Source organism: Danio rerio, chromosome 24, assembly GCF_049306965.1.
Source record: "Danio rerio strain Tuebingen ecotype United States chromosome 24, GRCz12tu, whole genome shotgun sequence".
Lineage (NCBI taxonomy): Eukaryota > Metazoa > Chordata > Actinopteri > Cypriniformes > Danionidae > Danio > Danio rerio.
The window spans coordinates 31,306,314-31,322,810 of record NC_133199.1 but is presented as its reverse complement, the minus strand read 5'-3'; the positions used below and the strand labels follow the sequence as shown (position 1 = coordinate 31,322,810).

General features: G+C 36.4%; 1 protein-coding gene across 4 annotated transcripts in view; it reads left to right on the top strand.

Moving 5' to 3' along the window:
• zmynd11 (zinc finger, MYND-type containing 11) overlaps nt 1–16,497 on the top strand; it is a 34,097-nt gene that overhangs the window by 275 nt on the left and 17,325 nt on the right. The window contains 5 exon segments of one of the 4 annotated variants that reach the window (NM_001077583.3): nt 4,531–4,662; nt 4,759–4,918; nt 8,343–8,366; nt 8,674–8,706; nt 11,367–11,528. In NM_001077583.3, coding sequence (NP_001071051.2) covers nt 4,547–4,662; nt 4,759–4,918; nt 8,343–8,366; nt 8,674–8,706; nt 11,367–11,528 — 495 coding nt within the window. In that variant the 5' untranslated portion in view covers nt 4,531–4,546. 4 annotated transcript variants of the gene reach the window in all.

Here is a 16,497-nt window from a genome sequence, read left to right as displayed (position 1 = left end):
TAGCTCACCAACCAACCAACAAGAATGTGTAGGCACCGATGAAGGGTTTTCCCTCCATTTGCAATCTGCTGTGCTATTAATCGTGATTTCTAGCAGTTTGCTCTATATGAAGCGCGCGTCAAAAACAGCTTGCGCGTTTCCGATGTCTTGATGTTTATAGTTTAGCGACTCTTCGCCGTTTGTTGTTTCTTTTAGGCACTGCACTGCGTTTAATTGATTATTAATAAGCCATACAGCTGCCAAAGTCATCATGGTTTTTGGATTTACACTATTTCGATCGTTTAATTAACATAATCGGGTTCCTAATGATTTTGCGCCATACATTCCAGCACTCGAGCTGTGAACCACATGAACTGTTGTAGAGGCATCCGTCGGGGTTTTAAAAATCACTGGCAACATTTCTAAACGTTAACAGTGTAAACTAAAGTTATGTCTGTCAAAAACTTCCAATGTTGTTGTAATGTTCGATAAGGAATCGATCGGTTATCCTCCTTTCTGCGCATGTATTTATTGCGCAATAAAACAAACAGGTCTTCTCGGCGACATCAAGCCGCAATCGGTGACTTTAAAGATCTTTACACATTAAAAAAAAATTAATGACATAAATCTCGTGTAAATCCACATGAGATGAATTGTACTGTATACATTAGTCTGCTGCAAAAGCGGTTTAATTCCACATTGAGTGGGTCGCCACTTCATGGATGCTGCCATGTTGATATCACGTGACCAGTCATAAAACTGACAAAGTTGCTAGTAATTATAATCATGTTTAACTACATGTTCAGTAGTGTTATTACAGTGAATTGTTGCGAACCAGCAATACTCATCTTAATAGGATCATATGATGCCAGTGTAACCAAAACAGAGTGAGTTCTACCAAAAACTCACCCATAGGCTGTCCAAGAAGGTTGCCTTTTTCTTCAGTGGAGCATTAAAGCAGAAACGGTGAACCTTGGTGCATGCCTTAACTTTAAGATTACAAAAACATATTTAGGCAATGTCAATGGCTTCTGATGATGCGTAAGGGTCTTATGAAGCAAAACAGGTCTGCACAAGTAACTGAACATTATATTTACATCATAACTTTTAATCCACTGCCTCAATGGAAAGTTTGGACAGTCTTCACACATCCTGGATGTTGCACTTGGGTTACAGATTATCTCAATCAGAAATCTAGATTTTCCCACATTGACTACTGATAATGTGATTATGCGATATGAAGCTCATGCTTTAGAGCACTGCTGTTTGCTGGAGTATGTGAATTTAAGGTTATTACGTTGTACATAATGATTTGTTTCTTTTACAGACAATTTATTTTGCTTAAAAAGACCTCAGAATGTAATGTCAGGAGACAGTTATTAATTTTTTGTGCGTTCATGTTTTTTTTATAATTACTAACTCTAAATGCGCTTGTAACCTTTCGTGTGCATTTTTATTGTTACCAAGGACTATAGTTTGTTATATCCCTTCTAATGTTCTATTTTTGAAAAAGTCACCTAATACTTTGTGACTTTACATTTCTGGATAAACTGTCCTTTTTTCTATTTAATTAACAATTTAATGTTATTACATTAAGTGTCACACTTTTTACATTCTTTACAGGCATATCTTTTATGAAAATAAAAAAACTGTCAAGCCTGACCCCAGGGATTCACAACTGATTATATATATATATATATATATATATATATATATATATATATATATATATATATATATATATATATATATATATATATATATAAATATTATTATTATTATTATTATTTAACATTAGTTGTTCTCACCTTCCTTGACATTCCTGCACTTTCATTAGTAGATTTCAGCATACAGGAGTTGTTTCAGTTGGTCTTCTTAGTAAAAGCCATCTGGCAGATGATTGTAGAAGCTGTAACTTACAGTATGCACAACAGCAATAAATGTGACAGTCATTTTCATCTCTTCTTCATGCCACATGGCACTACAGGCACTTTGTGGAGAGGGTTTTCAGGGTTCAACGCTAAGGATTTTTTTTACTGGCCCGATTGGGCCAGTGGTTCAGATTTTTACTTGCCCTGCCAAAATTTTCACTGGACTCACCAAACAAAAGATGTTAATAGCTATTTCTCAGCCACATACAATATTTTAAATAATGTTTCAAAAGCTAAACATAATTGAGTTTGGGGTCAGTTTTATACACAGGTTTTTAAAAAAAAATTATTCAGTTCATCAAGTTCATTGAATGTTAAAGTTAGACATTTAACGTGCACATTTGCCCGTAGGAATGACATCTTGCCCTGCTTATCATTCTCTCTTCATATAGCCGTATATATGGCTATTACACAATCGTAAGACACTGTCATATAGCCTGGGTCGTTAGTTCATTGGACCGTTTTGCTTTCTCACTACAATTGATCAGCTCAATCAAGCAGAGACCATTTCAGTCAGGCGATCTCGGATCGATTAAATTGGCGCAGATCCAAGTGCGATTGCTGGACTCGCATATGCCAAACAAACCACACTAACCACAGGAAAACGAGACAGATTCCGAAATGAACGTCTTGTGTGTGAAAGCACTCTAAGATTGTATTTGCACGCAACTGACAGACGGTCACAGCCAAACTTTTGTGACAAGGCAGCACTGGCCCAATCCGGCCAGTAACCATTCTGTACACTGGCCCGAGTGTCTCGCACACTGGCCCCTGGCCATCATGCAGTCCTTATTGTTGAGCCCTGGTTTTTATTGAAAATCATTTGCTTTCTATATGCTATTTTGACTATTAATCTAAACAGTGATGAAGAGAACTAGATTTAGTTTTTCTATTTACTGTCTTTGGTATCCTCTGACATTAATGGAGCTGTTCTGAAAAAGCTTTAAAAGAAAGCTTAATGTTTAACCTGGTCTTTTTTTATATAAAGAATCTGAAAGAATTTCCATCTAATGAAACTCCATGAGTTTTATAAATGTTTGGTGTGTTCCTCTTTGGGTTAATGTCAGAGCTTGTTGGCCTGATTCAGCAGGTAGAATCTCCATTGGCTGAAGAGAGAGGTCTGATTGGTTACTTAGAGCAGGGGTTCCCAAACTTTTCAGCCCGCGACCCCCAAAATAACAATGCCAGTGACTCGCGACCCCCAATATCCACTGAGGTGGTTATAAATACAGAAACCTTGCATGCAATGACGCAGACACACCAATTAAATTTGTGTCAGTGCTTTAAATGTGCCAGAAAGTATAACCTGATGTTATAAAATCAAAATGCATCTGACGCTATTGCTGCCTTTAATATAATGTAATTACCCCAGGGGTCGCAATCCAATAGAACTAGTAACTATAAGCTACTTTAGTAACTATATAGTATATAGTAACTATAAACGACAATTTTAATTTCAGTATAGTTATGGATAAAATATGTTAATTCTTATGGTTTAATAAAATAAATAGATTTTTGGGAATCACCAGGCGACCCCCCTTCATTGCCCCGCGACCCCTCGGGGGGTCCCGACCCCCACTTTGAGAACCACTGACTTAGAGTGCAAGAACAAAAACTGAAGTAACATAGCAAGTAAACTATTCAAGTCGAGAAGGATTTTGAATGTCAAAGTAGAGTTTGTGACATTCGCTTCAAAGTAATTATGCAATTTTTAACCAACTAGGACATGTTTCTTGGTTAACATCTATGTTGATCCTGAAACAACATTCCATTAAGCCAATCAGAATTAAAGGATACGTTTACTGTTTTTTGTTAAGTTTAGGCTCATGGTTAGGTTTTTGCACTTTTACATGATTGTTATCCGGCTATTATTCCCCTCTGATTTTGGTATTAATTTACTGTTATGTCTAAGTTTAGGGGTAGGGGAAAAGGTGTGGATTACATTTTTCAACAAAAATGATGTTCCAGGATCAACATAGATGTTAATCCAGGATCGCATCTTACTTGGCAAAATTGCTGTTGCGATATTTTGTTTTTCTGCGATATACTTTTAAATTTGAATAGAATTTAATAAGATGACTTGAGTAACTCTTTTCTGGAAAGTAATTATAATTTTAGGGAAGTGCATCTGCATAAAATATGCAAAGTTATACAAAAATATGCCAAATAAAGCAGAGATGAAAACAACAGAACAAAGATAAAAATGAAATGAGCAGCACAGTTTTTGGTGGAGTCTAACAGCACTGAGGCTCAGAAATGGAATAATTAAATGTAAATTAACTCTGTATAGTCTTCATTGTATAAATACTTAATCAATCTTTGTTAAAGTGGCAAACTTTAGACTTTATTGTGGCCAAATGGTTTACAGTTGCTTGAAATCTAACAGTCGCAGGGCTTAAAAATTCATAACATCAAAGTTTTTCACACTATTAGAACCTATTAGAGTTGGTCAAGCTTTATTAATCCCAACATAAAACTGCAGATCCTGTGATGTGACTATTGCATATAAACACATTACTTTATCAATGCTAAAACGATCCAACATTTGCATCTGCTGTTTAATATGCAAGTACTTCATAGCATGATTTGTTTTGTTCAATGCCTTGTTCTTTTGTTGTAGGTTGGAACTGGCCACGATGTCGAGGGTGGTGAAGAAAAGGCAAGCGGACCCCAAAGTGGTTCAGTATGTTTGGTCGGCCATCGAAGTCATTCGCAATCAGAAACAAATCGCCAACATGGACAGAATCTCAAAGTAATTGCTTTAACTCCACTTCCTTCACATTGATGATACCATTTAAAAGTGTTCATTATCAATGTCTAAGAAATAGCCTTTGTGTTTTTGGTGCAGGTATTTAAGTCGTGTGTATGGTATGCACCCTAAAGACACAGCCAGGCAGCTGGTTTTGGCTGTGAAAGATGGTTTGGTGGTGGAAACGCTCACAGTGGGCTGCAAAGGCTCAAAGGCCGGGATTGAACAGGAGGGCTACTGGCTCCCAGGAGATGAGATGGTGAGACACAAACCAGAGCATGTCTATTTTAAACATAACATACTTTTATCTACATACCTCCTAGATAAAAATGCTAAAGGTAAACATGGCTTGGTTTTACTACACATTAATGAAGTGAAATAAAGAGTTGATATGCTGCTGAGGTCAATGTAGCCACCATTAGGACACATTTGATTAGTTGATCTTATTATTGGTAAAGTTGATGGTTTTGACTCTCGACAATAAGTTTTTAGCTGTAAACATCCTCTATACACAGTAGTGATGGTAGATAGGGATGTTTCAGTGCTTCATCAGCAGCACATAGAGACATTCCTCTGCTGTGTGAGAGAGCATGCCTGATGGGAAGTACTGTTTATTTTTGGGGTATGGCTTACAGCTACAAATGTATGCTTCCATCCCAGGCTGTAGCAGCAGTGTGGGGCCTTCATTCAAAAAAAAAAGTCTTTGAGTATTTATTTGTATGAAAGCGTTTTTGTCATGTACGTTACTGTTCAACATATGGAGGTCAGTCTGAATGTTTTGCTTTTGAAAGAGAATTAATTAAAAACAATTAATGTGACCGTGAAGAATTTCACATTGTTACATAGGCCCAGTTTACGTTGGGTATTAGATGTTTTCATCAACTAGTCACTAGTACTAGATGACACTAAAAACACGTGTAAATGGAGGTCTAAAATATTTTAAGCTAGTCTATTTTTGACCACTTCCAAAGGTTGTTAAAATGCATTTAGACAGATTTGGTCACGTGTTTAAACAGCTACTAAAATCCATTTCTCTCTATCTCTCTATCATACATATGGCCATTATAGAGTTCATAATTTGCTGCATTGTAGCGAAAAGCATAAAATATGCTGTTTTTTTTACTTGACATCTACTGTAAATTCTTTTGATTTGCTCTCTTGCTTAAAATGTGTCGTTATTATATTATAATGATTTCAGAAGAATCGTGTAGTACAGATTTTTTTTCAATATTTATAATATTTAACAGTATTACTGTTAAAAAAGAAAATAGGCACTAGGTGAGTGTAATGGAGCCCTTTTTTTTACATTTCCGAGTTTCTCAGTAGCGGATGTCGTCATGTTTGGTTAAACTTAGAGCACAGTGAATGGGAGAGTACAACAAATATATATTTTTTACAGTTCTATTTGCTAAAAAAAAATAAGAAAAACTCAACGATAGTGTTGTCAAGACTTTCAGAAAAAGGAATAATACAGTGTAATGCTGTGTTCACACTAGATTAGGCTTGTATGAATAAATTGCTCTATTTGCGTGTAAATAGATGCGTGAACAATTTAATTTTACTCACTTCATTCGCGCTTTAAATTTGCTTCATTCACACTTCAAATTCACTTCACAATAGAGTGGAGGAACTATGACATCACCTTGTAGGCTTTATCGCCTGCTAGCATAAAACTGGTTCCCTCAATAAAATCCCTATAGGAATTTCCTAAAGGCTTATATGGTCCTTGACAAAGATTTACTTTACTCTCGGTTTATCGGTTTATTGTATTATAATCCACGCTATATATTATAAACAAATATGCAAAAACACATAGACCTACGTGCCTTTTACATAGTTTTTTTACATGGGAAATACATTTTGTTTTGCTTTACAGTTGTTAGTAAAAGTTTTAAAACTGTATGCATAAATGTGCCTACATATTATCGTAAGACTAAATAAGTGTGTAGCTCGCGTGCACACAGCCCACTTCGCAACAGATGACAGAAATGAGGCATGAGGGACTAGTCTATATGCCTGGAAGTTCTATCATTGATAGAAAACAACATTCAATGTTCTTTTTTTGTCACAAAGTACAGCGAAAAGCAGCCCATACCATCTCATATGCTATAGATTTTAAGGAAAAGTGTAAATATTGCAGTTATGACGAGAAAGAAAAAAGACGAAAAATCAATTGATCACATTAAAATCACAGTTAACATGTATGTATTTTTTGCACATTTATTCATATGTTTGCATTACTGAGAGCAGGAAAGAAACAGAATGCACTGGTAAGCAGTATCCTCATAATATCGTTTAATTAAAATAAATGATCAATAAATTAATCTGTCTCTGCAATCTTTACAAGTGAAGGCATTATCTACATACAATATGAATTCCCAATTAGAAAACATATTTATAAAACTATAAAATACTGTTCATGGAAATACCTAATAACAGACAAATCCAAATGCCCAACGCAAGTGGGCTGCGTTCCAGACCAGTGCAGCTCGATGACGTCTCTGACACCGCCTGTAGTCCCATTTAGCAAATTAATAGCAACCGTCTTTTTAAAGAAGCGTAACCGATTGAAAAAATCAAGAGTGAGATGTAACTGATGTGCTTTATGTCATAGAATAAAACGTGAAAGTATCTTGAGTTTGTGTTGGCCACAAATTTTATTTAAGCGATTTAACCCAAATCCCATAAAAAAAAAAACCATTGACTTTGGGATGAGGGAACCTCCGTGTTCTTGCATACAAATTGACATCTTAGTTCCTCCACTCTATAGACACGGATTCACGTCATGGGTGGAGCCTCTGTCTGCTCGGTGACTTTTCATTGCAAATTAGCTAACATGTTTTTTATCGAGAGATTAGCTGTGCTTTGTGATTTAGGAAGACTGAAAAACAGCGTAGATTCGTTATGCGTCAACTAGATCTTTTCTGAAGTAAATCCGGTAAGCAGGAGGATTTTCCATCAGGACACGCACTACAAACGCAATGTCATAATCACGCCCATACGAGAGAAAGCTTCTAATTGGTTAACATGGCGCGAATGTCTGCTAAAGTTTGGAATTTCCAACTTGATCACATCATTCATGCCACCTCATTCGCGCAAAATCGTGCCACAGGATGTCTATTCACATCTTTGCATTGACTTAATATGTAAATCACTTGCTATTGATACTTCATCTGTGACTGGTGTGAACGCACCATGAGACTGATAACGGCCAACAGAAGAGAGAACAACGTCAAATTTACTGTCCAGCCCATAGACGCTGTATTAGAAACGCCTCGTATAAGCGGTAATTCGTTTTTTGTAATTTCATGCAAAGATGATATAATACTTGCATAAATATATATCAATGTTCTTATCATAGTTTAAAAAAAATCTAAATATCAAAAACTTTTAAGGATTTAAAATTATGATGATCATTAAACGCGTCATAAAAGTCTTGTGAAAAGGGCCAAAAGACTTTCAGAAACATGGGAAATCATACTGACCCTAAATGTTTGACCAGTATCGCATGTAAAACGCATATTCAATATTCTATTAGCAGTGTAGATTGTTTGCTGTTTGTTGCACACCACACACACCCACCTGCGAGTCCCTAACACGGAGCGCCTGTGGTTAGTTTCAACCAACCCCAGCTCTCAGATTAGGATTTTAAACAATGTTTTTTGGATCACTTGCAATCGCAGGAGCAGATGTCAGAGGGAAGCAAGGTACGTTGACGTCCAGTTGGAGTTTCTTTAATTAACAAATATACTGTAAACTACCCTTCAGTCAATAATATGTATAACCTGTGCATGGGAGAGCAGCTGAATTGAATGGAGCTTTTGCCTTTATATTTCAAATTTAAATAGATTTCTATGTTATTTTTAACCAAGATGTTGTCATAATGCACGTAATGGTGTCTAAAGCAAACCTGGCATTAACAAGCTTTATATCGCTTCACTGCTTTTCTGTGCAAGGGTTTTGTCGCCTTTTTGTCACTGAATGCTCATTATTAGTGATTTCTCTCTTCTCTAGCCATCTCTGCCTTCTGAAGCTCTTTTTCCAGATGTGCGTATGCTTCACACATATTAATCTTCCATGTTTTCAAATCAAAATGTAGTTTATTTTGCAAGATTCTTATGTCAATGTCAAGATCAGCTCAATGTCAAAACCTGTTAGACCTGTGTTTGCCAAGTTAACAAGACGTTTACTAGGGGTAAGAGCAGTGTCCGAAGTTAAGTTTGTTATTCAGGATAATAGTTGCACTTTCATATTTCTACATTTGAATTTATAAGGTGTTTACTTTAACAGAAATTCTTAATCTAGTCAAAATCTATTAGCTGCAAAATTACATTAACCTTTTATGAAAAAAAATACCTACAAGAAATATCTATTTTTCAAACCTCTGTGAACTTCTTGCACTGCTTTTGTCCCATTTTAAAGATAAAAATAAAACATTTTACAGAAAGAAACAACATTTTAACGAAAAACTTTGTTCAAAGCCTGCAGATTTTGTATTGTATCCAGAACAGTGAATGTGAATGGTGTGTGTTGGTGTGTTTTGAGGTGTGTGCTGTAGATTGATAATAGTTTAGGAGTAGGGATGCACCGATCCTGATACTTGGATCGGATATCAGTTCGATACCAAATATTTTTGCTGGATTGGGTATCGGCTAGCTGGTACCGATTCAAATCCGATCTTGTGTGTGCGCTATATTCTGTGTAATTTATAAGCCAACAAAAGCCATGAAGATAGCCTATTATAAGTCTATTACAAATGTTCTGATGCCATTCTATAGTTTAATGTGAAGCACAGATGAATATTAAAGTGGTTAAATTCATGTTCTATTCAGCACTTCCCTTCAGCTCAAAAAAACTTTCTCCAAGACTATTTGTTCCTGTTAATATAAGTTATCAGTTGAGAAATGCATTTAGTTTTGGATTAAATGGGTTCATTTTGACCTGCAACATGGAGTTCATTGCTGTTTCTACATCATGTTGCGCTGTGTCTGTTAGATCAGAAGATCACATTCGCAACACTGGAGTAGAGAGGGTTATAACCTGCTCTTTACACACAAAGTTGGCCGACCTGAAATTTTTAATTAGAAAAGGCTCAGTGATGCATCAAAAAATCCGTAAAATCCGTAAAATTATTCTGTAATATTAAAAGCTTCTGTGACCGAGTTTGTTCTTCAAAGGGGAATACTTTCAGTGCTGTGAATAATTTGTAAAGCCTGGCTCATTGTGGTCTAAGTAGTTGATTAAATTAATAAAAGTAAAACTTACAGGCACAATATGGATTGTTATTAACAGATTTTTTTTTTCTACTCTGAAACTGTGAATATTTCTCTGTAGTTTTATTTATGTTAACATTTTACTTAATAGACCAGTTTGTGTTTTGATTAAGGTCAATAGTGGTAGCCTAATATAGATTTCAAAGAAAAATCTTAATAGTCAAAAAGGAACCATAAGCTGGAGAAAAACAGATCAATGTCATAATGAATGCTCAAATAATGTGGCCTAGTTTACAGCAAGCATCATGTTTTTAGTTAGATTGTGCCGTCTGCCAAATACAGTAGGCCTACAGGTCGGTTAATTTTACTAAAGAAGATCTATTATTTGAGTTTATCATAACAACTATAGAAACTGTATTAAGCTGCGGTGACACTGGACTTTTCTCACCATAGACTTCCATTCATACACATGCGAATGCGTCAGACCGGAAACACAGGTTCATACTTCAAGTTTCGCAGGTCGCTGCGGTGCAAAGTTTAAGCTTTGTGAACTCTGACCTGTGAAATCATATCAGTTGACTGCGTGAGACCAACTGAGAATCAAAACATGATCTCTCTGGACAGAAACTTAAAAAATAAAGCAAATGCTTGCTTTTTTTAATGTCTAATAATCTTGTTTAATTCTGCCCCTTTTCGCAGTGCCCACGACAGAATTTTGCATTATCAAACTCTAGTGTGATCGCAGCTTTATGAAAAAAAAAAAAAAGCGGCACAGTATCTGGATCGGATCTGTATCAGACAATACTCAGAGTTTTGGTATCAGGATCAGATCGGTTCCAAAAAAATGGTATCGGTGCATCCCTACTAAGGAGATAGCATTAACATTAGGTGAATGTGATTGTGGCATGTGAGAATGTGATTGCTCACCGTTTCCTTAAAAAAAAAATCTCATAATTGAGGTTTGATTTAAATGGCCACTTGTGTAAAAGTCAATGATGGTGTTATCTTTGTTTTAAAACTGTAGCTTAGCTAATCCAAGTTTAACTTACCTTAGTTTTAAATAATTCCTCTGTAAAGCATTTGTTGTTCATATGCATCTAATTTGAATTGTAAAAACATGGAAAAAGTGGCCATTTGAATTGAACCATAATGCAAAAATGTACATGCTTATGTTTCTCACATCACCAATTACTAAACTTCTTTAAACAATGTTAGTTTGATTCTTTATAATTACTAATGAGTGGATTTTGGAAAAATCAGAAAAACCACTAATCATATAAGAGCACCCCTCATACTCTGTTTTCTCATGTTCAGCAATTCTACATTTTACACAATTACAAAAAAGAAAGAAGTCAGAGTAAGAGAGCTGTTCTTAAAGCTGTTTTATAAGGTTTTATTTGCAGGTTATGAAAGGGAAAAGTGTTCCTGGATCAGTGGTCTTGTTCCTGGCCCAGGCGGGCGGGGATGTGCATTACTGTACTGTGTGTGTTTCAGGACTGGGAGGCAGAAAGTCATGATTGGTACTGCTTTGAGTGTCACCTTCCTGGAGACGTGATGGAGTGTGACGGCTGTTTCCGTGTTTACCACCTACGGTGTGTGTCGGAAGACCACCGGCCGCGGGACACGACCTCCCACTGGCAGTGCGGCATCTGCAGGGTGAGTATAGACGCGTTTAGAAAACTAAAAGATTTGGGTAATGCTGTTTGACCCATTCATGTCTTATTAATTGACCAAGTTCTGTTGTGGTGCTTGGCAGCAATTATTTTGCCCATCGTTAGGAAAATAACCACATTACTTGTTATTTGGTGAAAAGTATTTAAAGTTTTGTGTAGTACCTTTAATTTTCATTGTAATGCTAACATTTCTGATATTATTCTTGCTTAATTTTTGATACTATTTCTGACCTTTATGGATAATGCTTTTATTGTTATGCATATTGTGCATTTTATGTATTTATTTTAGATATAAACTTTGACCTGTACACCCAGTTTATTTTGCATGCGCACTAGGCTTGGGCGGTATCCAAATTTTGATACCGTCAAACCTCCTCCCTATTTTACCCCGGTATCCGGTATTACTGTGCATAATAAAACAATTATGACGTAAGGCTCAGACAGCGTCACCAAACTGTTGGCTTGTGCCTAAACCATTCAGAAACTGAATACCGTATATGCGCCGGTATTTGCACAGGGCGCTCTCATTCACACACATACACACGCACACACACACACAAATAAACAGCATCCACGCAGATGCGCGCCTGCTCGGGAGCGATATTGTTAGACCGCGCGCCCGCTCCCTTTCAAATTACACCAGAGTTACCGACCGCTCCCGCGCTTTATTAGGGAATTCATTACCGCACCACAAAAAATTTGGTCGGCTCCCGCAGTACAGCAGCAGGAATGCAGACCTCTAGTTTGTATTTACCACATCTCCCTTTTCGTTCGGTCGAAACCGAAAATACTGCTAAACTGCAGGTCACTTGGTGCTCGACTCGCCACCTCACCCTCTCCCTCTCTCTCCTCCACACTGTCCTGTGATGACATTCACGCATACGCATTTGTAGGCATTAAATGAATAATATTTATTATTTAATACTTGTCTACTACTTAAGTGCATTGTTTTTTATGATGGTCTAACGGTATCGAAATTAAAAACCGTGGCTATATTTAGATCCCGTGGTATACCATATTACCATATTACCGCCCAAGCCTAATGCGCACACACACAGACACACACATCTGGCTACATCGACTAAATTTTATAGGTTTTTTTCTGTTATTAGTTTTTTCCCCTTTGAATTTGAGTTCATGTTATTTGTGTATCTCTATGAATAATAATTATAAAAACTATTTGTATGTAATCTAGATTACTTAAAGGTGCAGTAGGTGATTGTAGAGTAACTATTTTGTTATGCTGGTTAAAAGTCTCTGCACATTCAATTAAGTGGTCCAAATGTGTTTATATGTTCATCCAATCAAAACGTAAAGTCCGAATATTACAATTGGCTGTCCTACTTGCCTGTCAAAATCTGTAATTGCATACCTCTGCAGAAAACTTTACATCATCGGTGCATTCAGACAGAGAATGGCAGCCAAACATCGACAGCCTACCTTCTTTTAGGTAGTTGGTATTGTAATTAATTACTATCTGTACTATTTTCTCTTTGGTGAATGTTACATGATGTATTCTAGTGATGTCTAGTGTTCATGCATTCAGGAGATATGGCTTTAACATTAGTGTTTTCCAATATCTCCTAAAGCACCTTTAGATTCCTGTTACTGTATGTACTTGTAATTGAATTGTAATACATTTTTTAACATCCGTACAATACGATAGAGAAAATCACATGATAATAAATAGTTACTTTTTATAAAACGTATATTATTCACAATGACAGTTAATTGATTAATCCTAATTATTTTTCTCCTTTTCATTTTCAGCAAAATTAATTTGCAGTCCATGAAATGAATCCTTTCAATCCATGAAATTGGTTGGAAACACATTTCTAAATTACAGAGAATATGTCAATCAAAATGCAGGGATTTTGGTCAGTCCTCTTTGACTTAATATAAACTTTGTCTCCTGAAATTATCCACCTTTCCATAAAAAACAAACATTTAAAGGTCCAGTGAAATTTTAGATGTTAGTATCAGTATGTTAGTCATCGGTATATTAGTCTTCAAGGATATCTATAAGCTAGTGAGGTAAAAACAATGACACAATTCGCATTTAGAAGCTATAAAACCAATATAAATATGTAAACCTTGTAGTTTGTCACTTCTGGCTAAATGAATCAACATTTTTATTTTCAGATCACCTCATACTTTAGTTTTTCATCAAATCTTGACCAATCAAATGCTCTAGTGTCTGATATGCCCCGCCCCCTTCAAGATGCTTCACATTTGATGTACTTGAGCTCAACCACTCTCACTGGCAGAGCTGTGATTAAACAACATGCTATTGGCTGCTTTTTAAAAAGGAGAGGAGCTACTCTGACCCGCCCTCTCATTTTTCAGTATACGTCAGACATTTTCGAAGCACTTCACAGGACCTTTAATGGTAATTTATTCTTGTAAAAAGAGAAATCATCATAATCTTCAGTGTTTGGACCAATGACTGTAAAAAATATGGACGACGCGACAGCCCCTTTTGCCATTGAACGCCTTGAGGGCAAAACGCCTGCTTGACGGGCACAAACTGTCGCAAAAGACTGCTGAAATTGGAGCCAGACATGCGCAGAAGGACTGTCTGATGGAGCCAGAGGAGGAGCCGCGATAATGAGCGGAGTCGAGCTTCCAACCAAACGCTTTATGTAAAATCAACCACGACCCCCGAACTTCTCACTCGACTGCCGGTGTCTGCACTATAACAAACGCTCACTGATGTAAATAGAAGCACTTACATTAAAAAAACACAATAATATACGGTTTAAAAACGGTGTGATGTAAGCTGTTAAACTTTAATAAAAGCAATACATGCTGGACTGCAGAAATAAACGATCTTTTATACACTCTAGCCTTAATATGAGCACAAATAATATATTCTCTTATTGTTATATTTGTTGTTGGTATTTGTTATCTTCATAGGGGTAGAAATAACACTTGTAAAATATGAACAATAACATATAAACAACACATACATTTTTAGAAAGGTTTTTATTTTTAATTAGCCATCAACAGAACCCAAAATATAGCCTACACACCATAACGATTTACCATGCGGGAACAATCGTGCGTTTAGAAGATAAATACAGCAAGATTACTAAATATCAACAGGATATTTACACATCCCAACCCTGCAATTTGTCAATTTGTGCAAAAAAACTTTGCACTATTAATACAACGTCTATCTGCTGTAACATAGTATATTGTTTATTCATTTTCGCTTGAATTGTTTATTTATTTAATTTTTTTGCCTCCGTTTTCATTTGGTTTATTCGATGCTTTCATTATATCTGGCAACGAGGAATTTACATTCATTTTAATGTTAGCTGGAGTGTTCAAATAAAACGCCAACAGTAAATGATGTAAATAAATAATATCTAACATTTACAGCTCTATTAGGTTATATAAGATTCGATTTCAAGAACCTTATAATGATTTATAACAGCAAATTCAGTAGATCACTTAATAACATGCCAAAACTTAAAATGCAGAGACGTCCTGTAAAGCAAGTTCAAATAACCTTACAGGAGATCAACGTGGAGATTATTATTTAAACACAAAGAGAATTACTGCTAACGATCTCCTGTATACCCCGTACTTAAATGGGTTTAATTTATTGTGCAGTTTTATTGTCATTTTCGTATTTATTATTATTATTATTTAATACTTGTGCAATCGATACAGGTTTATTGTTATTTATTTTGTCCTTTATTTAAATAACTGCTATGCTGTTTGCATCTTTATTCAAAGGTTAAACTCAGTGATACACTTTGCGTTCACATAGTAGCATGCGTTTGTTGTTATATCAACAAAAATGGGTGTAATAACGTTAACAAATGTGAGGGTTTTATATAATGAAGATTCAATCGCGCCAGCTCCGGGCATCAGCGCATAACCTACTCGCGGCGTCGCGGGCTGATTCCGGCTCGCATGCGGCAGCGCCTGCTCGCTCGGCCGCCGCATCTGGCTCAATGACTCAGGCTGGAATCGGGCAGTGAGTCCAGGCATCCGGAGTAGGTCCAGCAGAGGTAGTCAGTCTGAGGGGTAAGTCTCCGGCAGGCAAGAACTGGCCCCAGTGTATTTTGCTATCTGGGTGGCTAGGCGTGTATTAGCAAACTAATAAAGCCCGAAAAAAGCTCTGACCTTAGCGAATAAACAGTGTTCCACCAGATCATGTATGTCAGAAACTGTAGTTTACTGCTGAACTCATTTTGTCATAGTAAAATATCACAGAAATCGAGTAATAACACTTCAGTCTTCTGCCGAAGCTCAGACGCCGCGCTTTGAGAAACTGTCAATCACCGCTGTCAATCACGATGACACGCCCAGCATTAAATTACTGCTAAAAACAAACTGTTTACAAAAATGAAGATCTGCACCTATTTCAGCACAATAACCAGTGCCTTAATCGACCAGAACTATCTTTCGGGACATTTTACTGCAAGTGTAATTAATTTTTTTATTTGGGCTCAAGTCTCCTTCATTAACACGGAGGAGGCGGGCTTTATGACTTGTACTGCAGCCAGCCCCCAGGGGGCGATCTAACGGCCGAGACCTTCACTCAAACGCAGGCTTGCGGCACACTTGGTTTGGACTCTCAGTAGTGATTTGAAACCACACTGAACTGAGCTAAACTGAACTGAACTTAAACACTAAAAAAACTGAACTACACTGTTCCAATTTGCTATGACTATTTATGTGAAGCTGCTTTGACACAATCTACATTGTAAAAGTGCTATACATATGAAGATTGAATTGAATTGATATATTGTTGCACAATGAGAATTTCTGGCTGACTTCTTTTTGGCTGGATTTTCTTTTTTACGATCATGATTTTCTCACAATTCTGTAAATGTAAAATAAAGTTGATACAAGTCAGCTATTATTATTATTGTTATTTCGCAAACATATGGTAAAACAACAATAATAATTTTAGGCCTGTGTTGGTCTACTCTTGG